This window comes from Eptatretus burgeri, chromosome 12 (genome assembly GCF_056783735.1).
Source record: "Eptatretus burgeri isolate ZD-2024b chromosome 12, Ebu_testis_v1, whole genome shotgun sequence".
NCBI classification, from domain to species: domain Eukaryota; kingdom Metazoa; phylum Chordata; class Myxini; order Myxiniformes; family Myxinidae; genus Eptatretus; species Eptatretus burgeri.
The window spans coordinates 70,947,656-70,971,224 of record NC_140972.1 but is presented as its reverse complement, the minus strand read 5'-3'; the positions used below and the strand labels follow the sequence as shown (position 1 = coordinate 70,971,224).

The 23,569-nt window shown below is 44.1% G+C and overlaps 1 protein-coding gene across 6 annotated transcripts in view; it reads left to right on the top strand.

Annotated features, from left to right (window-relative positions):
• Positions 1-23,569, top strand: part of LOC147015888 (jumonji domain-containing protein 1C-like) — a 279,316-nt gene that overhangs the window by 223,729 nt on the left and 32,018 nt on the right. For 5 of the 6 annotated variants that reach the window (XM_085848451.1, XM_085848450.1, XM_085848454.1 and 2 more), the window contains 8 exons: positions 890-1,014; positions 8,525-8,689; positions 16,789-16,945; positions 17,210-18,402; positions 19,160-19,284; positions 20,814-22,993; positions 23,077-23,275; positions 23,442-23,569. The exon at positions 23,442-23,569 is cut by the window's right edge and continues 138 nt beyond it. In XM_085848451.1, coding sequence (XP_085704577.1) covers positions 890-1,014; positions 8,525-8,689; positions 16,789-16,945; positions 17,210-18,402; positions 19,160-19,284; positions 20,814-22,993; positions 23,077-23,275; positions 23,442-23,569 — 4,272 coding nt within the window. The remainder of the gene's footprint in view (positions 1-889; positions 1,015-8,524; positions 8,690-16,788; positions 16,946-17,209; positions 18,403-19,159; positions 19,285-20,813; positions 22,994-23,076; positions 23,276-23,441) is intronic. The other variant, XM_085848452.1, reaches the window with a different exon arrangement.

Below are 23,569 nucleotides of genomic sequence, written 5' to 3'. Positions count from 1 at the left end.
CATCGTCTTCGGTTAAGGTAGGGTTCATGGAGGTAGATAAAATTGAGGCGAGGGGGTGGGGGAAGGGACGTGATGCGAATGATCGTCGATAAACTCTGTTGTTTGTTTTAGTGTTTTTGGAATCGGAAACAGATGATGACAGGGTCGCTTTGCTGATGGAAAGTCTAAACTCTCACGTCACGTTGGCAAATTGTTCCTGGAGTGCCTCCGAAGGCTTGAGCGAAAGACTGCACAGGAAATCTCAAACATGAAAACAAAAATGGAAATTATCTGGCTGGAACAGCATTTTGAAGTTACGTCGCAAATTAGCAGCTAGACACGCTTGGCGTCGATTCAAGCATCGTGATGAAACAAAGTCGAAAAAATGCCGAACTTGTCGGCAGGGTGCCGCTGTGTCGTAAGTCTTGGCTTACTTTGGTATTAGCAAAGCAAATTGTCCGGTAAAACCGGTCACCCCTGGATTACGACGGAGCGCGGCGGCAATATGTTTGGCTTGTCAGATAGTTTGTTGCGCACCGAGATTTTAGCACCGAGCTTTGTGCGTCACGGATCGAACTTGGGATGCAATCTCGACTCCTGCAGGCGAATTAATTTTGCAGCGGAAAATTTTCGATTTCCTTCGAAGGGACGCCATGATCCCCGGGTGGAATTTGCTTGTTCCTGGCTGATGTGCTTAATGGACTGTTCTTCACAGTTTTATTACTATCCCGATGCAGTCCGGCATGGGCATGGATTTATTTTCCTGCTACCGTTGCTCGACAAAGTCGAGATTACTCACAGCCCGATGATGTACGATTACAAAGATGTTGTTTCCTTTTCTTGTTTTTTTTTGTCTAAGACAAATGTGAGTGTATCTCTTTGGTGCTATACGACGTCGTCTTTCACGCAGGTCCATATTTGCTGAATGGTTTTCGTGTGAAGGTTTATCGGCAAGACTCTGCCACCCAGTGGTTCACGGCCATCATTACAGAGCATAACCTCTTCTCCCGCACTATGATCGTTATGACCGACCAGGTATGGGGCTTGCGATTGGCTGGAACGTGTCATGTGAACTGAAAACACTTTCTGTTTCCCCCCCACCCTCAATGATTTAAATCTCATGGATGAGTCTCTACACATGTCTCTCACACACACACACACACACACACACACACACACACACACACACACACACACACACACACACACACACACACACACACACACACACACACACACACACACACACACACACACACACACGACAAAGACATTGATGGACATCGCTGTACGTTTACTTGAATTACAAGGATGTCAGTATAAAACAGACAAATACTTCTGGTATATGGGATTTGAACTTGTGATCCCTGTATCATGAGCCAGGGGTTGAAATCGGAACACCAAATATCATAGGTTTTACACTGTCAGTGACGCTGCTTTCCAACTACTGAAACTGTAATCTCATTTTCAGGTCATGTGTTTTGTCCTCATCTTGAGGCCAGGTATTTACCTTGCAGGTCGGAATTTTTTTTTGTTTTGCTCCAACATTTTGTTTTGGGAGGAAGAATGAAGCATTCTGGCCATCCATAGTCTTGTTATTATTGTTTATTTATTTATTTATTTGTTTTGGCAGTTAGGAGCAGCTTGACCAATAACTCCCAACTGCTGCATCTCTTTGTAAAATGTGCATAGTGTGGAGCGTAGAGGCCACGGCGTGCACACCTGTGGTGTAAAATCCTCATTTTGAAGCTCTCGAGGGTGATTTGTTTGACGGGGTTTAGATGGTTTATGGGGGTGCTGATGAAAAATCAAATTTGATTGAATTTACCGACATCTGTCCCAGTGTCTCACCATGGAGCGAGTAAGCACATGTTCTTGTCAGCACTCATTAACAATACTAGTACGGGCCCGTAGGGGCGGGCCCGTAGGTGCATAAACGACGACTGGATTGGGGCATTATTTCAATTAGATTGGACCAACCGTATCATAAATGGCCATAACTTGGGAAACACACTCAGGTCCCCAGCGCCAATTGTGACGTCATATCAAACGAAGAAGAATTGTGTTGAAGAATTGCCCCGTCTCTCTCGCCCCCCCTCTCTCTCCCCCTCTCTCTTCCCCTCTCTCTCCCCCCTCTCTTGCCCCCCTCTCTCTCCCCTAGTCTCAACCCCCGTCTCTTCCCCCTCCTCTCTCACCCCTCTCTCTCTTGCCCCCTCTTTTGCCCCCCTCTCTCCCCTTTGTCTCGCCCTTCCTCTCTCCCCCCTCCTCTCTCCCCTCTCTCTCGCTCCCACTCTCATCCCCCCCTCTCCCGTCCCCCTCTTATCTCTCTCGCAGATATTGGTCGACCGATAAATGGCCGTAACTTGGGAACCGCTTGTCCGATTAATATCAAACCTCGAAAAGGCACATCCGCGGGTCCCCAGCAATATTCCTGGAAAGTTTCAATCAGATCGGACCGTCAATCGTGCAAATAAAAAAATAAAAATAATAAAAATAAATAAATAACCATTAATTGTGACGTCATTCGTGACGTCATAGCACTGTGTCTTGTCATTGGTCGACAGATAAATGGCCGTAACTTGGGAACCGCTTGTCTGATTAATATCAAACCTTGAAAAGGCACATCAGCGGGTCCCCAGCAATATTCCTGGCAAGTTTCAATCAGATCAGACCGTCAATCGTGCAAATAATAAAAAAAAAATAATTGTGACGTCATTCGTGATGTCATAGCACCGTGTCTTGTCATTGGTCGACAGATTAATGGCCGTAACTTGGGAACCGCTTGTCCGATTGATATCAAACCTTGAAAACGCACATCAGCGGGTCCCAGGAAATATTCCTGGCAAGTTTCAATCCGATCGGACCGGTGATCGTCCGGTTATAAATAATTTGGGAAAAAATTGGCATGATAAGGTGAGAAGGTGGAATGACACCTTCAGCTGCCATATATACACCTTTTCAACACTGAAAAAGCAGTAAAATGGCCGTAACTTGGGAACCGCTTGTCCGATTGATATCAAACCTCGAAAAGGCACATCTGCGGGGCCCCAGCAATATTCCTGGCAAGTTTCAATCAGATCGGACTGGTGGTTGTTGAGAAACGGCAGTCGCAGACAGACACACACACACACACACACACAGATTGCAGGAATTGTAGATAGATGGTACACACTTAAATCCTTCACTTTATGCTTTTATCCATTTTACCAAGAAATTCACCCATTTCCTGTTCACAAAAATTCCTCCGCATCATCAGCTCAAATTTACAAATCTTTTTTTATTTTTATTTTTTCCTCACTAAAACAAGAACATAGACATTGTACAGAAATAAAAAAAAAATCACAACTTCTATGTTAATCGCCTCGATTAATTCAATCCTCAAGTAGGAGTCGGCCACACGGCTCGTAGAGAGTGTACGCTCGACCCGTCTTTTTGTGAACCGTCTGGAAAGGTCTGACATTCGATATGAAGGTGCCAGGAATTTGGAATTTATCCAAGGTGCCGGCTAAAACTCGCCGACTCTTTGGGAAAGACAACGTGAGACATTTAACATCCACCGACTAATACTAGTACAGTAGTGCACAGGACACCCTGCTCAATGTCCATGTGCGGTGCGGCGCATTTTGTGATGCAACGTCCTGCATGCGAAGCAACAATGCGACAGTCTATATGTCGGATACACACACTTATTAACCATTCCAAAGGTTTAACTTTGCCTGCTGCCCCACAAGCCAGCTCTTCTCTGTTCCATTTTCTGGGCTTCGTTCCACTTTTTGTTCCCAAGACAAGTGCAACCTCATGCTGTGAAGTACACGGCTTTTTTTTTTTTGACTGTACATGCATCCATGAGAGCAACCGAGCAGTAATTGTGTTCGATAGCATTATTCCTTGTCAAGAGTTTGCTGACTGTTGGAATTATTTGTTAAGTCATCCTCAAAATTGCATTTTAAAAACAGCATTTAAGCATTTGGAACCAGGCTGAACAGTTTACCTTTTGTATCCCCACTGATAGGCCGGGTCTGCGTCCGGACCTGACCCAAAATCTGATTGGCTTGTCCTCGTCACCTACCCGCTCATCCACCGAGTTTTGTCACAATTCGTCCGCAACGTTCTGAAATGTCATGCCGAATATATATTTTTTGGCCCTATCTCTCAATGGTGAAGAATCAATGCAAAATACAAAATAAAAAAAAAATTCTCCAATCTGGATCTTCACCAAAATCGAATCAATTTGTCCTTGTCACACACCCAACCGGTCCACCAAGTTTAGTCCAAATCTGTCCGAAACTTTTTTAGATATCATGCTGACAGACAGACGACAGACAGACAAAGAAACGGGCGAATACATAACCACCATCCATCTTCGGTGACAGAAGTACTGAACTCAGTTTATTTCTCAAACTTTTTGTTTTTGCAGACGAGCATTTTAATGTCGGTTCACCCTCTAAATTGTACATTGTAGAAGAATGAATATAAAATAAAAGTAAATTGATGTCCAAGTCATCCTCCCAACCCCTCCCCCTCCAGTAAAATTTGTATCTAAACCAATCGATTGAATTAATGTGGCGTCAATTGAGCACAGGCATGATGGGCCAAATGGCCTCTTCTGTTATTTGGCTGTCCTTGTACGTTATCCTTGTATGTTATCCTTGTATGTTATCCTTGTATGTTATCCTTGTACGTTGTCCTTGTATGTTATCGTTGTACGTTATCCTTATACGTCCCCTTTTTGGCAGGAGGGAATTTTCCCTGCAATTTCAAGATATATCTCCATGTTATAGTTTTTTTTGTTGTTGTTGTTATAACGATTGCTGTTGTATTCATATACGAATTAAAACATCCTGATTAAAAAGTAATGTAAACACATTCGACGAAGGGTAACGATCATCGTATTCTTCAAACATCAAAAAGTCATTATTTCATGAAACAAGGTGACGAGCAATGAAGCGTACAGCTCGTGTCGGCATCACGAAACGCTCTCCAACTGATTTAAGGATGCATAAACAAGACCGAGCTTCTCCACCGAGATTATTCTGTGGCAAAAGGACTTGGCTGGACCTGCTCTTGCCTTTATTACAGCTTGGCACCTGGTGGGCGTTGGGGCGAGATTACGGACGTGTCCAACTGTAATTTCCTCGATCCGTACCCACGTCCTAGAGATCTAAAGCTCAGTAACGGCTGTTGGCATCTTTTCAGCCAAATTACTTGCCTGCGGTGTTCCAGCAGTTGTCAATCCGTATTGAGATCAGAGCGGTTTCCAGGCCAACGTCAGGTATGAATGGCAGCGTCACGCAGGGTGTGTTTTGCAAACGTTGCATCATCCGGCATCCAAGTATTACTTTGTGGTCTTACCATCAATCTCTCTTTACATAACTCTGATAAGAAGACCCAGGGGGCTTAAGCGGGGTCAGAGTTGCTGGCGTTATTGCACGAAGTCGACCCTCGTTTTCTTTATCGATGAGCAAATTGTAATGATTTCAGGGCGGCCCAGCCTTGTGGCAATTCCACAGAAGCCTCGCCGGCAGGGCTTCTTTCATCGGCCGGAGCACGTTCTGTTGATTCGACCGATCAGATCCTTGACGACAAGTGAACTTCATTTACCTCAACCTTTGTACGGATTTTGTGTTATGCGTAATTAAAATTGTTTTTACAGCTTTTACTTAAAAAGACAAAAAAAACATAAAAAAAAACAATTGCCGCCATAAAATCAGTTTGACATTCGGCTCTAACGATGGTAATGTCATGGGTGGTGGTTCGAAAGGCATTTTATAGGTTTTGTGTAAATGTATTGTGAGCTGTAAAGCTGTATTACCTTCTCAATTGTCCCCAATCCACAGTTGTGGGGGTTATTTATACGAGCAAATGCTACTTACCTTCTGGAGATCTTGCCCATGCATCCGAAGCACATCAGAAGTCTCTGCCTCACAACCAAACTACGTAACACACCGGGATGCGCGTCAAAGCCAATTAAGATGCATAGGTGCCAAAGAACAAGGCATGACAGCTTTGACGAAATGCCTCATCTGGTCGTTCCAAACTCACTGTTCCAAATGAAAACGGCGCTCGGTGGTGCGCATACCTCTGCCAGGCTGAATGGTTTACGTTTTGTCACCCACTGATAGTCCGGATCTTGATCCAGATCTGAACCAAAATCTCATCGGCTTGTTCTTGTCACACACACACACCCAACTCGTCCACCTAGTTTTGTCGTTATTCGTCCACAACGTTTTGAAATATCATGCTACATAAGGTTTTTATGTCTGGTGTTGGCTCTATGGCTAGGTTGGCAGGCTTGGGATCCCAAGGTCCTGAGTTCAAATCCCGCTCGGTCGTTTAATTAATACCAGGTGGGGTTGACTCAGCCTGTCATCCTTCCGAGGTCGGCAAAATGAGCATCAGCTTGCTGCGATGATTGAACCATTCGAGTATCCTGCGTCGGAGTGGCGACCCGTCCTGGATTGTGCCCAATAGCCCAGGAGACTGCTACGGCAGCACCGACGCTCTGTACAGAGTATGGTCCCATTGGATGGATGGATAGACAGAGGGATATCGTTTTTGGCCCAATCTCTCAATGATGAAGAATCACTTAGAAATGTTTTTTTTTAATCTCATATCCACATCCGGATTCGAATCTTCATCAAAATCAAATCGATTCGTCCGTGTCACACACCCAACCTATCCATCAAATTTGGTCTGAATCCGTCCATACCTTTATGAGATATCCTGCTCACAGACAAGCAGACAGACGGGGTGAAAACATCACCTCTGTCCACCTTTGAGTTGCACAAAATGAACTAAAAGAGAGAAAATAAACAAGGGAAGGAAAGGTCTGCTGTTATGAAGGAGCTGTTCTTCACGGATGGTCCCAGATGGTTGCCACTGGTGTTGAGGTGAACGTAAAGGACAGATTTGAACCCACGAATGTGCAAGAATGCTTCCTCCCCCTCTCTCTCAAGATGACTCTCAAACGCGGTGACAAATCTACAATCCTTGGCACACTGAAATATGAAACTCCAGCTGCGCTTTGTTCAGAAATATGTTCTCACAATGCTGTACCAACTGCAGTCATTGTTGATGTCGTGCACATGAGGAAAAGATGAAAAGTTAAACTTTTAATGATCTCCAAAGACTGTACAAATGCAACCTGTTCATTGGACCTTGCACTCGCGGCATTTGCAGATGATTTGAAACAGCCTGAGGTGACCGATGACGTTCCCGGGCAGTCGACACTCATTATTCAGGTTTTCGTGCGAAAGATTGCGGTTTGCTGACATGGCAAACCTGGGAGCATCCAAACGCTCCGGTTCTCACCTGTTCAGCCTCCATGGAGCAGCTGCCTCCAACTGTTGATGCATTTGAGCAGCATCTGATAAGGAAGTTTTTGCAGCCATCATTTATAAATCTCTTTATGTTGATATGCTAGTTATCTCTCGATTTGAGAACCTGGGGTGGGAAACTGATGATACTTCGCAGCCAGTCGCAATGGCCCTTCCAAAGGCCAACAAACTTGACACCTCGGTGAGCTACAAATTTTGGGAAGAATGGTCACAAGTATCTTCATTCAACAGACACCAGTAGTTGTTTTCGCTGGAGTGCCTGTCGCTGTCGGAAACGTTGAGTCAGTGGAATATGAGTCAGGATGAAGATGGCACTTGCTTTTCAGATAAGGAGGGATATGTCCAGTACAACTACATATCATCATGTTGTGGACACATTGATTTTTTGCTTTTGTCATGATGATGTAAGTGATGTTTATAACAACCCAGCAATATGTAAGTGTGATGTCATGTCAGTTTAATAAGATATATGCCTTGAACATTATGACTTCTTGGATCGATGCCCCTTTGTTGGGATGCTAATCTCATATATATATATATATATATATATATATATATATATATATATATATATACACACACATATATGAACACACGTTAACTCTTTCCTTCCATTCACACGAGTCATTCTTCGTCCCTATTTAAGCATAGTGAGTATTTTGCTTCGCTGTTACTCAGAAATCACCGATGGGGTTGCCATTGGCTCATGTCTTCTTTGAGGATTTCTGGAAAGGTTGGCCAAGTCCAATCAACTGGGAATGGGTCCTCGTTGACAAAACAAAATAAAATTTCCTACACTTTGTATCAGAGCCAGGCAGCCTCCTTAACCATGTCCAAATTGGGACCTGGTCCCCTGAGTAGAACAAGTAATTGACCTCGGTCTGCACAATGAAATAAGCGATGCATTAATTATTTTTCACTCACTGTATTTCTTTTAATTATTTTCTTGTCTAGTTTGAAAAGCATTCTTTCGCCTGCAGCCCAGCAGGATATACATGATTCCAATAACAATGTGCTCAGGCCAACTCAAAACCATACAATGTATAAACTTTATGGAATGCTTTATTTTTTTCTTGGGATTTACAACAATAATAATAATAAAAAATAAATCGTTTTTTACAGTTATGGGAAAATATTTGCTTGACTGATCATGGTGTGTTTGTCATGCCAAGATGTGGCCTCTACTTCACAGTGTTTTGTCTATCCAGGTTCTGGAACCCCAGAACGTGGACCCTGCTAAGGTCCAGATGGCCTTTGTTGACGACGTGGTGCCATCTCTGCTGAAGGGTGAAAGCGGGGGAATCACATCACGGAGGCGATCCTGTGCAGGGCAGGGTGCCTCACTGGTCACATCGACAACACCTGGCATTCATGTGAGCATCCACCTGGTTATCCGTTGTCTCAGTCACATCCTTTCAACCACATTGAACATGCACTAACTGCACCACCATATTATTTACTCCATAGTTGTGACTATTTTTCAACAGTTCCTTAAATTATGTCTATTTTTTTTTTAAATCGGAACTTACATTATAATGTAAGTTAGGTCCAAGATAATTATCTTTTGTTTCTTCTTTTGACCGAGATGACGATTTGAATAATGTTTTGAGTAATGCACATGAGAAGGTCTCAATAGTTTTCCAGGATCATTTCGAGCCAACACTTGTTTTATGGAGTGAAATGTCGAGAATATTGATATTCCATGATCACGTGACTCGGTCGGCCGATTTGTCCTCCCAGATGGCGAGATATTGTAACTTATAAGCAGGCTTGAGAGCCAACTGAGCTTTTGTTGCTTTTCCACTCAATGTATTGACATACACCAGATTTGAAGTATTGCTTGCATCTTGTCTAGTGAAGGGTGACTTGTTGACTTACTTACGATGCTGTCATGGCCGACGGCATATGGAGCCTCTTTCGCAACTTGTGCCACTTTTGTCTGCCCTGGGCCCATTGACTGATCAAAGTCCAGGTGGTTTCTCGCTCCCTCTTTTCTGAGAAGTATTTTAGGGATTTCCATTACTTTGTTTCTATGCCCAACTCAATCCGGCTTGATAACCGTGTTGCCCCTGATACTGTATTTCCATGTAATTTGGCCATCCCGGTTTGGGCCATCAAAGCGAGCTTGCCCAAATTGTATCCAAAGCGAGCAGACGTGCGATGCGATGAAGACCGGTTTAATCGGGTGACGAGTGGGTGTATACTTTTTGAGTCAAACAATAATGTTAGGCCAACAACAATGCTAGTTTTCATTTGGCAGCTTTTTAAAGCATTGAGCAGGCAGAGGAGAAGAGAGAGATTACAAAAGATTCAGAAGATGAGATATGAGCTTATTGCGAGGCGACGATGTGCATTCAAGGTCTGAAATTGCTCATACACGTTGCATTTCCGGTGACAGACCACTCTCAGACCATGGATTTGACTCCCGATCCTGGGCGGGCTGATTAATCCTTCTAGTCTTGCTGAGGAAGAAACACTCACAGCCATTAAAAAAATTAATTAAATGGAAATGCAGGCATTTTTAACTCTGCTCGGATAAGCAATCACCCTTTTGGCCAGGGGAGGACCCTGGTCGGGGTAGCACGGTTTTCAACCCGGGTTGGGCGCTTCGTGGAAACGATGCACACGTCAAGTTTCGGTGTCACCCAAGAGAAAGCCTGTGCTTATCGAGGGAAGTCCATCATGGCAAGTAGAAAGATTGAAAAAGATTTTCCCTCTTCCTTTCCGAGTGAAGCTTGTCATGTTGCTATTTATTGTTGCTGCTTCGTGCAAAATGTGTTCGTATTGCTGCCTTTCTGGGATTTCCAAGAATTTCCCTCCATTTTCCGTAAGCAACCACAAACTGATCGATGCAATCTTTCAATACAGTTTCAGTTCGTTTTGATTCAAATCGGACAAGCTGTCGGATTAATTTATTATTACACAACGCAGTTAGATGTCCGGTCGCATCCAGTTTTTTTGCGGATCGCTTTTGGTCTCGGAAAAATGAATCTATCATTAAAAGCCTCCCATGCTGTCTGTCGTACAGCTTGTCCTCTTGATCCTCCCCCTCTTCCTGTCGATCATAAGTTGACAGGTGCAACAACACCTCAGCCTCCTTCCAGCAAGAGGACAGTTTCATAAAAACGAATGCTCCAACTCATTGTGACTATGTAATCATAACAAGAAGAAGTATAGAAAAACACACGCCTTACCGTCCCACAATTCGCAGGTTTTATATTGTTAGTGTCACTCTCATCGTAAATATCCTTGTTATGCACCAGTGGGAGTCCGTGAGGCAAGCACACCAAATGATGTTTGGAAATTTATTAAAAGCCATGTGACACATTTTAGTTTTCAAGCAAAGCATGATCGATATTGAAACTACAAGTGCACAGAAGTAATTTTTTTTTTGTTCTACAAACTTCCACCATTTTCACGAACAAAGAGCGACAAGGCATCAAAAGCCTTTTTTGTTTCCCCTTTTTTTTTTTCTGCACCATGGTCGTAAGCGAGCACCGTAAGCCATGTCACCAAATGGGACGTGGCCCTCGAGTTGTGCTCACCAGGTGTGCTTGATATGGTGTGTGCGAGGATTACAACGGTGAATGCTGCAGAGGTTGTGGAATCGCTCGGCTGGAATTATGTTTTTTTTTTTTTGTAAACAAAGTCGAGGCTCGTAGAGAAGCTAGAACATAGAATGACTCAGAATGTAACGGAAACAAAGGAACAGGAGAAAGAGAGGAGGGAAGCACATTGACAGCAGGCTTGGGGGACACAATAGAGGGAGACTTGGACAAACAAAGGGATGTGTGGAAGAATGAGGGGTAGGGGAGGACACACTGGGTGGGCAGCATGGATACATAAGCAAACTCTGAGGAAGGAAAAACTGTAAATTTGGAAAGAGGTACACTTTGGGAGGGTTAATCTGAGTAGACAATATCACGGTTCTGAATTGGGGATGATCCGAGATAGTGGTGAACAGCTGTCTTGATGACTTGGAGGGAAGAATGAGATTGAAGAGAATGTGGAAGTTGGTTCCACAGGTGGGAAATAAAAAGAAGAACAAATGCCCACGTGCACCCTGCAGAAACCTGGGGGTGGAGGGAGCATGGATCGAGCAGAGGGTGTAAGACCAGAAAGAAGGCACTTGAAGACGGAGAGACCGCCGACCTAAATTCGGGCGTTGAGAGTCTCAACTTCCTGTATCGGAGTCCTTTTCAAGGACGTTTGAAGATAGTGGCATTGAACAGGGAGCAAAATGGGCTGATTGGTTTCGTCGACATCTATTAGACCCGAACCCCAAAACAATTCCTTCATGGAAATCCTAGTGATCATTCCAAGGTGATTAACATAATTGCGTGATGTATTTTGTGTTCTGGTAAAAGTAAAACGAACATGCATTTGGTGAATTCCAGGCATTTTAGAGGTGAATTTTAAATACATTTTCATGAACCTCTTGACCTGTTTATAGTTCCATTTGTGTTCAGGATTAAATTCTCGAATGCACAAAATCTCGAAGTTTTCTTTTGATGGTTCAGAAGCTGGGAGCTTGACAAAACCATTTGACTCACGTGCCCTCAATGGGGCATCAGTTGGGCATAAATCCGTCTGGCATAACGCAGAGTAACGTGCAATGCCGAGGACATTTCATAAATTGTAGACTTATGAGATTCACTCCCATCCCCTAAAGTATCGTGCTTGCCCTCTCCTCTCGTGTCCTATCCCCCCTCTCCCCCACCATTCTGCAATTTGGTTCCCATCACCGGATAAAAATGCAAATCAATTATTCGAGCAAAGCAGTGAGGCCGGAATACACACTCTAATGGGCAAACACATTATGCGGGAAAATGAAACTACTCGGCTCACTCACTTGGGAGAGCCCCCACCACAGAAGCAAATATATTATCCGAGCAAATTTCTCAATAAGGGTTACGGTTGCCAATGTTGGTGTTTCAGCCTGAGGTTATAGTTGATGTTCAGGTTTTGCACAAGTTAGTAAAACTGTGTTGCATGTCTTACAAGGTTTTTCCATGATTTGACGAATTTTTATTTGTCTCTCCCTCACAACAGGGATGGGAGGTGCATTGTTAGCCCGTCCCCCATGCAGCGGAAAACGGGGTTTTGCAGTCGCGCGTGTGTGTGTGTGTGTGTGTGTGTGTGTGTGTTTGTGTGTGTGTGTGTGTGTGTGTGTGTGTGTGTGTGTGTGTGTGTGTGTGTGTGTGTGTGTGTGTGTGTGTGTGTGTGTGTGTGTCCAGGCTGTACCTTTTTTTTAACCATTTCAGCTTTTGCCATCAAATTTTCAACAAAGCTTTATGATGAGAATCTTCTTCTTCTTCTTTCGGCTGCTCCCGTTTGGGGTCGCCACAGCGGATCATCCGTATGATCCGCATAGTGATTTGGCACATGTTTTACACCGGATGCCCTTCCTGATGCAACCCTGATCGCCTCTTACGACACAGGGATATGGTACACCTATTTTAATCGGGGCATACACCGGCCCAATACACTGGTACTCACTTCGCCGACCTCGGAAGGATGACAGGCTGAGTCAACCCCCTGGTGTATTAATTCAGTGGCCCAACGGGGCTTGAACTCAGGGCCTTTTGGATCCCAAGCCACTGCCCTAACCACTGCACCAACACCAGGAAAGCTTTATGAGAATATTGAGAAGTCAAATTAATAATTTTGTTGCAATAATTTTCATTATTTTTATTATTATTATTATTGTTCTTCTTCGACCCTTTTTTTGGCCATTTTTAAACATTTTTAGTTTCTAAATTTTTTTTTTGTTTTTGAGTTTGTTATTTTTTTTTTTAAAGTTCTTTTAAACATTATCTTTTCTTTTTGAAATATTTTTTCTTTTTTTTTACATCTCCATTTTTTTTTTTAACATTTTTTTTTGTATGTCTCATTTTTCTGTATGTCCAGGCCATAACTTTTTTTTTACCAATTGAGCTTTTGTCATCAAATCTTCAACAAACCTTTATTATGTGACCGTGAAGAACACAAATTAATAAAATGTACAATTTTTTTAACTGTCATTTTCGTCAAGTTCAGTTTGAGAACAAAGCAAACTTGGACGGGCTTTGCATTTTCTACTGCTTTCTCGTTTGGTCTATTTTTGCTCTATTATTTTTGAACATTTTTTTTCCAGCAACCACTTGTCTGATTGACACAAAATTTTCAGCGAAGGAGCGACCTCCCCCACCCCCCCCCAATGTATAATATTCTACACCGCCCTCCCTATTCCATCTCCAGGTGCTTCACGACGTGCCAAATTTAATTATTATCGATTTACTACTTTTTCATTGATTTATTTTTTAATTTTTTAAGACTTAAATTAATTACTTACTTATTTTCTTTTTCCTCCGGACAATATCTCAGGCACCTTTTCAGCAAATATATCAGGCTGATATTTGGACACGACAGTGACCAAGTGATTTTGCTATAAAGGTGCCCCAGCAATTTCACCAGCTGGAAGACGTTATTTATTTATTTGGCATGGGGTTGGTGTACTTTGAATGTAGCTCCACTTGTTCTTTTTTTCTTTCTTTCTTTCTTTCTTTTGTTTCCTTAAAAAATTTTTTTTTTTAATTTAGCCCTCCTCTCCTCCCCCATTCTGATTTTTAAGGAGTCAAAGGTGAAGCATGAAAAATCACACATTTTTCCTTGCCATCCTACTTATATTTGAGTCAATAGAGATGAAAGTTTGCACAAAGGTACTTTCAAACAGCCCCTATAGGATGGGAAGGTGGGAGGACAGATTATTGTCGTTTTTGGTATTTTACAGGTGTCAAAGTTCAAAACTGGTTTCAGAAATATGTTTTTTGGTTCACCATGCCTCCATATTTCAAACATTCCATACATTAATTGGCAAAATGATACCATACTACACTACTACAGCCCCTATTGACTAAAGCAGAGAAGCATTGGTCTGGTGCCTTTTACATTAAGCGGGGGTCAAATGTCAAAATCGCTCACAATATTAAGAGTTTTTTTTGTTTGTCAGCCTTTATTTGTTTTTAAAACCAATGTGGACAAGACCAGGTACAAATATCCCTTGCCACAGCCTATCAAAAGCAGGCAGATATTGGTACAGTGTCATCCTTTCAGTTTGTATTCAAAGGTCAAAATTGGTCGAAGAATGAGAACTAGTCTTGTTGGTGAAGGCGTGTCAATTTGTGTCGGCGGACAGGTAGAATAATGGATAACATCAATAAAATATTGATGAAGGTATACTAATCACAATGGAAAGCAAGGAGAAACTGACATTTTGGGCATTAACCCTTCATTGGAGCCGATAACTATAAAGACTCATTGGCAAAAATCTCACAAAATGGGGTGTTTTGGCCTTCCGAGCGAATATAGTTAACCAGGAAAGACTTGGCGCAAGCATACCTTAACATAACTTTTTAAGCTTAAAGCAGGTAAGCATTGTTCCAGAAGCTTCCTCTTGATTTTAGAGGGGTCAAAATGGATGGAAGGGGAGAGGGAGACTTACAGAATTTACTTGGGAATGTCTGCAATTCCCAATTTGTACGTTTCATCCCCACTGTGAACAATTTTACTACTACTACTACTACTACTACTACTACTACTACTACTACTACTACTACTATTACTATTACTACTACTTTGACTAGTAATCCATTTGCCCAACTAATGGAAGTTGTGACCCCTGTAACTGTCGGTCTTCCACCTCTGCCAACATTTGTGTGGGCAAAAGCCAAACCCATTCGCGTACTGACGTAACCAAGAGAGTCTGGACGTCTCCGGGGACGATGCCCGGTTTGATCAGGTCGGTAACCATGGTAAATATTTCTGGCAAATTCCAGGGAGATATGGGCTGGTACATGTTCACTGAAGTGGTAAACATGTCCAAATAGGGAATAGCATCTCCTTGCAATATCGAGTATGATCGGGCCAAGTCTAGTGATCTCACAGATGGTCCTGTTTGAGACTCAGTCATACCATCGGACCCCAAGTATGCGGAGTAGACATCACATATGGAAAGCTTGTAGGATGTCTTGGTCCCTTTTCAAAAATGCCCCGGTCTCACAGCCATAAAGGAGAACAGGGAGGACACATGTTCTGTAAGTGCGGAGCTTTCATGGTAAACTAAGACGGTGCTGTTTTCAGATAGCGTCGAGTTGCCCCATGAGAGAGTCAGCCATTGCAATTTGTCCACGCACATCAAGGCTGCAGTATTCAGGTGAATGAATGTTCAAGCCCAGGTAGGTAAAGTGGTTCACTGACTCTACATCTACACCTGAGATAGGTACTGGTATGGGGGAGGGACCAATGGCAACATTCTATACCTTGGTTTTTTGCCATGAAGGCTTAAGACCGAGGCTTTTAGCAACCAATTCAAAGTGGTTGAACACGCCTGGCTTCTCCACCATTGGACTTCTCTACCAACATCAATTCCATGCTGATCTGCACACCTTGGCATTATCCAGTCCATAGTGCAGCAGAAGAGGGAGGGAGCAGGGACACAGCCCTGATGAACTACAGAGGATGTTGGGAAAGGTGTTGATATTTAGGATCCACTCTAACGCAGGCTATTGTATCTTCATGGAGGTTCTGGATTGGGTTAACAAATGATAACGGAACTCCATTGCCTCTCAACACCTTCCATTGGGACATCTGGTCAACATAATTAATTGCGTCCTTGATGTCGATATACGCCACATTTAATGGGCGCTGAAATTCCCGATGAAGTTCTGCAAGAATGCTGAGGTCCAGTATGGCATCCGTCGTAGACCTGTTTGGGGTAAAACCAGATTGCTGGAGGCGTCTATGTTGTAGCGGGAGCATCTGCGTCAATGTTGTTGAACAATTTTAGGATCTGCCGATAGTGAGATTTCATTACTTTTTGGCATTCTTTTGCATCTTGTGATCCTGTGCTCTATAATTTATAATCTTTGTAAAATCTTGATTGAAACCAACCCCACATCCCCCGCCTCCCACCTCACCCTCCAATGCCACATGGAAACTTTTCATCGCATCACCTGAGCTCAATACACGAGGATGGTCAGGTTTGCACCTTCTCAGCAACATTATTGAAATGAAGGCGAGACCAAAAAGAAATGTCCTTATACGTCTGACTCATTATTTTTTTTGAAATGTTTGGAAAGTGGTATTTTCCAGCTTCCAACGAACCGTTACAATCTAGTTGTCACCCTCAGAGAGGATTGAGCCATTCTTTCTTGGACGGCTCATTCAAACAAGAGGGCAGTGTTCGGGATCTCATTGACCAGTCAATTTTTGAATATGTGTGATTTTTGGCTTTTTATTCCCTTTGAAAAAAGGACGATATCCTGACTGCTGACACTTGTAAGAAATATGCTTATTATGTCAGAAATAGTGTACATTAACAACGTGTGTTTATATTAAACTTAAGTTTTTTTTTATAGCAGTATGTGCTGATAAGCTGAAAGACCAGAACATGAAAAAAAAAGTTTTTTTTTTTTAATTTTTTTAAACTTAGGGACATTTTACACGTGGACAGGCCAGCGGCCCTGCCGCCAGCCCAGGTACTGCAGGAATGAAAATACTTCAGGCTCGGGGCCTCGTCAGGAATGGCCGGCGGAAAGGTTCTGACAGCAGCACACCTGATGACGAGCAGCGGAAAGATGGCGATAAAGGTGACACCTTTTTCTTTTTGTCTTTTGTTTTTGTTTTTTTTAATGAGCTTTAAATATCTACAACTCCAGGGACTAATATCAAGTTGTCGTCGACAGATCATGTGAATGTTAATGTCATGTTATCTGTGACGTGCTTCCATTTTCTGAAAGTTGCTTAATAAATCGGATAATAATGGTTTGTTAAAAATTGGGGGAAGTTTTGTAAATCCCTCTTTTGTAACTCTCCCTTGCTTTTCATTTGTCTCCTCATTGTTTCCATTTAAGACAAACAACGGAGCAAACCTAAGGGTGAGGTGGGGCGAAAACGCCAAGCAGTCGATCGTGACGGAGCTGCAAAGAAACGCACCCAAGCCTCCAACACCTCAGATGATTCTGATGGCAGTGAGAATGAAAAAAGCATCAGCAAAACCTCAGCTGATACAGATCCTTTTGGTGCATCTGCCCGAGGTCCTGAGAGACAATCTGTAAATGTGTGCAGTTTAAATGGTCGACCCGTGAGTCTGGCAACAACTCGAAGCCCCCCAGAACGTAGGATTGCATTGGGTGGCTGTGAAGAGTCTTCCAGCTCTCGGCCAGTGGCTGAGGTACGCCCCGGTGGTCCCGCGCCTATAGGCACAGTCACGGATTCTAAAAGTTATCGAGAGCGTGATCGAATTGCAGTTATGGAGACCAACGAGGGGAGACCGTTCATCTGGGATTTTGCCCCAAAACTTAATTCGACGGCAGTATCCATCGGCATGCCTGAATGCTGGGGCCAGGATTATCTCCTGGCACCACACTCAAGATCATCACTACAGTTACAACGATGGCCTTCACCTTTGCATCCACGACATGAGGTGGAGAACCTGGTAAAGGCTGGCTTCCAACCTGTGGCGGCTCGCCATATGCTGAATGAGACAGGACGTTCTCTGGAGAAAAAAGATGTTTTTTTACCTTTTTCGCGTGACTGTGACATTGATGTCAAACCGCTGCACTTTTACCCTCATCCATTGCCATCTGGCACGCATCTACCCATGCACGCTCAACTCGGCCTGTCACCCACTCATCTTTTGGCCGCTCAACAGAGTTTAGCGTTCTCACATGCAGGCCTCTACCCTCCTGCTACCTTGTTGGCACCGGCACCTGGCCACCAGCCCATAGGAGGTCCACCACCTCCAAATCCCGCACTGCCTCCTGCGTTGGACTACCGGATGAGTCCGGCTAGCATTATGCCCCAGTCTCGTGCTGTGCATGCATCAAACTTGACGGCACTTGCTCTGGCCCATCAGCACACTCCACAGCCACAACTACCACAGCCGGGTTCACTACTTGCCCCAGCAAGCCACCCTATGTACTCCGCTAGCAGCCTAGGCCTGTATCAGCATGTGCTGTGGCCACAACAAGCAGGCATGCGGCTGCCAATACACCCGGGCCTTGCTTGGCCTCATCCAGATGCACAGATACCTGATGGCAAGAGGGTGTGTGAATTATTTCCCCAATTGATTATCCTGTTGGGTTTACAAAAAAAAACTTGTTATATCCCTCCTATCTATTATTACCAAGAGTAGTATTTTGTCTTCATACATCAGAATATCTGAATCATTTAATGGTAGCAATATGCAGTGAGTGGACCAAAAAAATGGAAACACCCGGGTAAATGAGGGATACTGAGCAACAGCTTCCACACACGTGATGTTAAACATGTGTCATGGCCTTCTCAGTCACCAGATCTGAACCCAATCGAGCATTAATGCGATGTTCTGGAACGATGCTTGAGACAGCGTTTTCCACCTCCGACAAACAGGTTTGAGTCGATTTACTTTCTCGTGGAAGAATGGATCCGCATCCCTCCTGCACAATTCCAGACGCTGGTGGACTCTATGACACGGCGCATACAGGCCGTACTGGCCGCACGTGGTGGCCCAACGCACTATTAAGTGACTACATTGGTGTTTCCATTTTTATTTTTTGTCCACTTACCTGTATGTTTGTGTTACCCACTTTAGCTCTGCTTGACCTCAACTAAAGTTCTAGTTTATTGTTAAGTTTTTTTTTTTTTTTCCATGACTGTTTCCAAATGTAATTTTAATGCCCATGATAGTTTTAGAGTGGTGTGCTAATTAGGAGTAAACAAAAAAGGGACATCTTGTTTAAGTAAAATAACAATAAACAACCACAACGACCTGTATGACCCGTAACCTTTGCCATATCTGTTTCACATTCTGGCACGTGCAGAACACACCAAGCCCGTGGCGCCTCCTTGGGATGGAACAGCCGACCGTAGCAACAGGAGACCCTTCGAAGATTATGCGCCAACCGACGGCATCTCCTCGATCTGGCGTTCATGATCTACTATCCACGTGAGTTTTGTTTCGAGGTTGGATTTTGGCCCGTAGACGCCTCAACATCATACACTAGACGTGATGTTTGTGACATCTGGATTTCTTTATGTCTCGTTGACCTCCGTAAATAGTACCGGCCTCACAGGGTGTGCAATTCCCATTCTGAGTTTTTTTTTTTTTCCTCCTCACTGTGAATAAATGTAGCCTTCCATTGAGAATTGACAGAAATGAAAACAACAGAGCGGTACTATTGTGACACGTCACCCAAATTGAGACTTTAATAGCTTCAAATGAAGGAGAATCTTGTAAATTTTAACATTGTAATGGCAGGTTTAAATTGGCACACTTATTTTGGTAAGACTTGTATGTACATGACAATGTGGTTTTTAAACATTGGTTTTGTGGTGTATCCTTGTTTTGCAAATAAGTAAACAAATATAAGAAACGTCCTTTTGAGACAACGGGGCAAACTCGGTTTTCAAAATGTTGATAGATCCGAGGAAGACTCTCATCGATGTCTCAAACATGAAGAGGGGATAAGAGTTGTTTACAAATGAAGCTGTGATTCTTGCTGTCTCCAAATGGATCACTGATTTGATCAATATTAAGTTCTAAACATAAACATAAACATTGACCGGACTCAGTGGTGTAATGGTTATCGTGCCCACTCTGAGTTAGGGAGGCTGGTGGTTCAAACCCTGGCCGAGTTGTACCAAATACTTTTAAAATGGTATGTGCTACTTCCTTGCTTGAAGTTCAGCATTTAAAAGGACAAAAAGCTGGTGTGTGTGTGTGTGTGTGTGTGTGTGTGTGTGTGTGTGTGTGTGTGTGTGTGTGTGTGTGTGTGTGTGTGTGTGTGTGTGTGTGTGTGTGTGTGTGTGTGTGTGTGTGTGTGTTTTTGCACTATGAGCCTTGGATCATGTTTAAATTTTAAAAAGCCAGCTTGATGTGTATACGCCATTGGTCGATTTGAGTAACACTGTAAAGGATTACAAGAAAGCAAACATAAACATCAGGGGTTAAAGGTATGCACACTTACTTATAAAGGTATGCAGCCTGGGTTTGAATCTCAGCCCAACTATAAACTGTCATCCTGGTGTCTTGCATGAGGGGCGATTCATCAAAGCATGCGCCGTATCTCAGGTGGATGTTAAACTGGACGTCCCGTCTGCCACCAATTAGATGGTGCATGTTGAAGATCCCATGGTGTCCTTTGCGAAGAGTCGGCGGGCTATCGCTGGCACCATGAACAAATTGCAAATTAATGCTACCTTCAGTCGAACATCCGGCCTAGCGAGTCGGTTCGTGAAAGACCTACCCTGAAGGTAGATTAATTTGTTAGGTATTCACAACCTGATCAACCCCTGAGCATACATCATGTATGCTCATTTAATTGTAAGTAATTATGAACAGTTGCTCACATGTGAGCTTTGTGATATTATACTAAACATTTTGGTTTTGGTTTTGGTTTGAGATGAAAATGTTTTTCAGGGTTTAAATGATGATACTAGGTAGATACCTGTTTTATATCATTGTTTTATTTCCAGGAGGGAACCAGAGCGGAAGTCACATGGCATGCTGACTCCTCCGAAGGTTGAACACAATGAACACAATGCAGGGGCAGGCCTGTGGCTACCTCATGACAGTGACTTGCCACGAAGTTGTGAACGACACATAAAGCATGAGGTTGACAGCCCACCAACAACTGCTACATCATCGGTTGGTGGATTTCAGCTTACTTCTGCTGCACACCCAACCCATCGCAGCACATACTATACAGCACTGTCTCAAAGTCTTGATAATGAACCCTCAAACCGCATTCCTGATGAGCGATCCCATGCATTGACTGCCAACTCACCCTTACCTCTGAGCAAGGGCCAAGGGACTTCTGTCTCCAAGTCACTGAGCAAGCCACCGCCACTTATCAGGCACACGCCTGATGGAAGTAATGTGGCACGTGATAAACCAACAGTCACAGGAGCGGGTTCCAGTCGGAAGCCTCCAGGGCCAGCGATGGATTCTTCATCACCCCTCCCACCCCTCCTGCGTCCCACTGTGCAGCCAAGCTCCAGGGAGCGGTGTGAATCCGGTAGTGAGCCTCGTCCTCCAACACCGCTGAAAGTAGCCTCCCCACAACAACTACTGGCAGCCATGATGCAGCCCCTTGAGCTACAACCAACTTTGCCACTGGCCAATGGTCTTCAGCAACCTCCTGGAGAGCCACCCCCACCACCACTGTGTTCGGCACAGAATCCACAGCACAGAGATGATGGTCGAACCAGTGGACGAGCAACTTCTGCACAAGCCTCTGTTATTGTTCGACCAAAGTCAGCAGTCGTTCCCCAGCCAGTACCAACTGGAAATGTCACACTGACTCACAATCCATGTCACTTTGGTCCATCATCAAATTCTGAGCCCATTCCTCTACTGAAATCATCAACAGGTGGTTCACAGGCCACAGACAGTGCTGTAACAAGCACGGAACAGAACTCTCGGACATCCCCAACTTTTCCTGCACCGACACCACCTCCTGCCATAAACCGCAACAGCCCTGTTTGTGTGTCTGGTGCTCAGTACCAGTCTAAAAAGCAGAAAGCCCTTCAGTCAGCAACTCAGGGGCAGTCTAGCACTGTTAGCACTGCTGCCTCAAATCAGACTATCCTAATGGTGTCCACTGCTCTCAGTAATGGAAATGACAGTGATTCTGCTAGTGTTAAGAGTGATGTGAGCTCTGCCTCCTCATCAAGAAGCCCTGCAGATGTCTGTTTATCTGGTCTTCCACCGAATGGTCCAGGAGCACTTCATACCAAACTCAAGAAGGCCTGGCTAACACGGCATTCTGAGGAGGACCGCTCGAATTACAACCGCAGTGTCACTGCTGTGACAGAAGCACCACTGGAAACAACAATCAACACGGTAACAACATCTGTGGTAGGCCCTGGAACAGTTTCTTCATCCCCCCCACAATTGAAAGTGGAAAACAACAAGCGTGAAGTGGAACGTTCAGCAGACATAAGAAGAGGGAAGCGTTTGAGGGAGGAAATAAAGCAGGCCGATGGAGGTGAATGCAAGAGGCAAAAGAGGGTTTTGAAGAAAGACGTGGAAGATCAAGCAAAAAGAAAGCGAAGCAAGGATGAGGGGAAGGTTTCCGTTAGTGGGAAGACTTGTGAGTCGAGTGCCATCACAAAAGAGATGACTGAGACCAGGAGGGGGAAAATTAAAGAAAAGGCAAAACGAGGCAAAAAGGAGAATGCTGGATCGGAAATGAAAGTTGGTGAACGGCGGGGCCGTGCTGATGCCAGAGAGGAACGGCGTACCAAGCGTGCAGCCAAACGTGCACTCGAACTCGGTTCAGAAAGTGAAGAGGGATCCGACGAATGCATCGAAGGTCGTGGTAGTGAGGCTCGGGTAAAGCGTCAACCAAAACCTACATTTAAGAAAAAGCAGATTGACTTGCAGAGGCGAAGAGGTAACATCCAACCTACAGGCACAACAACACCCCAGGCTGACGAACAAAGGGAGTCAGAGTTTCCCAGTGGAGCAGTGGGGCAAGAGAAGGGAAGTAGCGACTCTATTGCCAGCGGAGGTTGTTTCCACGAAAAGAAGAAGAACCTTCCAGAGGAGCAAGAAAAAGGCATCAATGAGCAAGATGATGATGAAGGAAAAGAAAACGAACTCTGCATTCGTAAAGAGACCGAGGACAAAGTCAACTGCAGGTTAGATGATGGTAAGTTTATCAATTGACGCTTGTGCAAAATTACTGTATTTAACGCCATTCGAATGTAGGAGATAATTGACTCCTTTTTGCAGAAGAGTTGCCCGAGAGCGTGCTGCGGGATTGGCGAAAGGTGCGCCGACTCAAGCAGAGCTGCCAAGCATTCCTGCAAGATGGCGCCTGTGCCAGCATCGCTCCCTCATTGCAGAAATGCCGCGAGTGCCGGCTCGTGAGATACCGCCGTGCGCAAGATCCTCACTCGGCTGTTTTCTGCCGCTTCTACCACTTTCGCAGGTGTGCAGCGGTCGAGGAACAGATTTGAAGAATTATGGGACATGCTGAAGAAACAATTTTGGGGAATGAAATGAATATGTTCAACAGCATTGAAAAAGCATTGTTACTATTTAAACCATGTTTAATAACACTGCATTAACCCTTATTTTCTCATCATACCCTTAAGGTTATCTTTCAATAAGAATGGAGCGCTGCGCATCGATGGTTTCTCGGCTTCGGGTGACTGTCAGGAAGAAGACCTCCACCATTGGATACCTGCCGAGGCGGCCACGCAGGGATCCCCTGGCAGCAGCA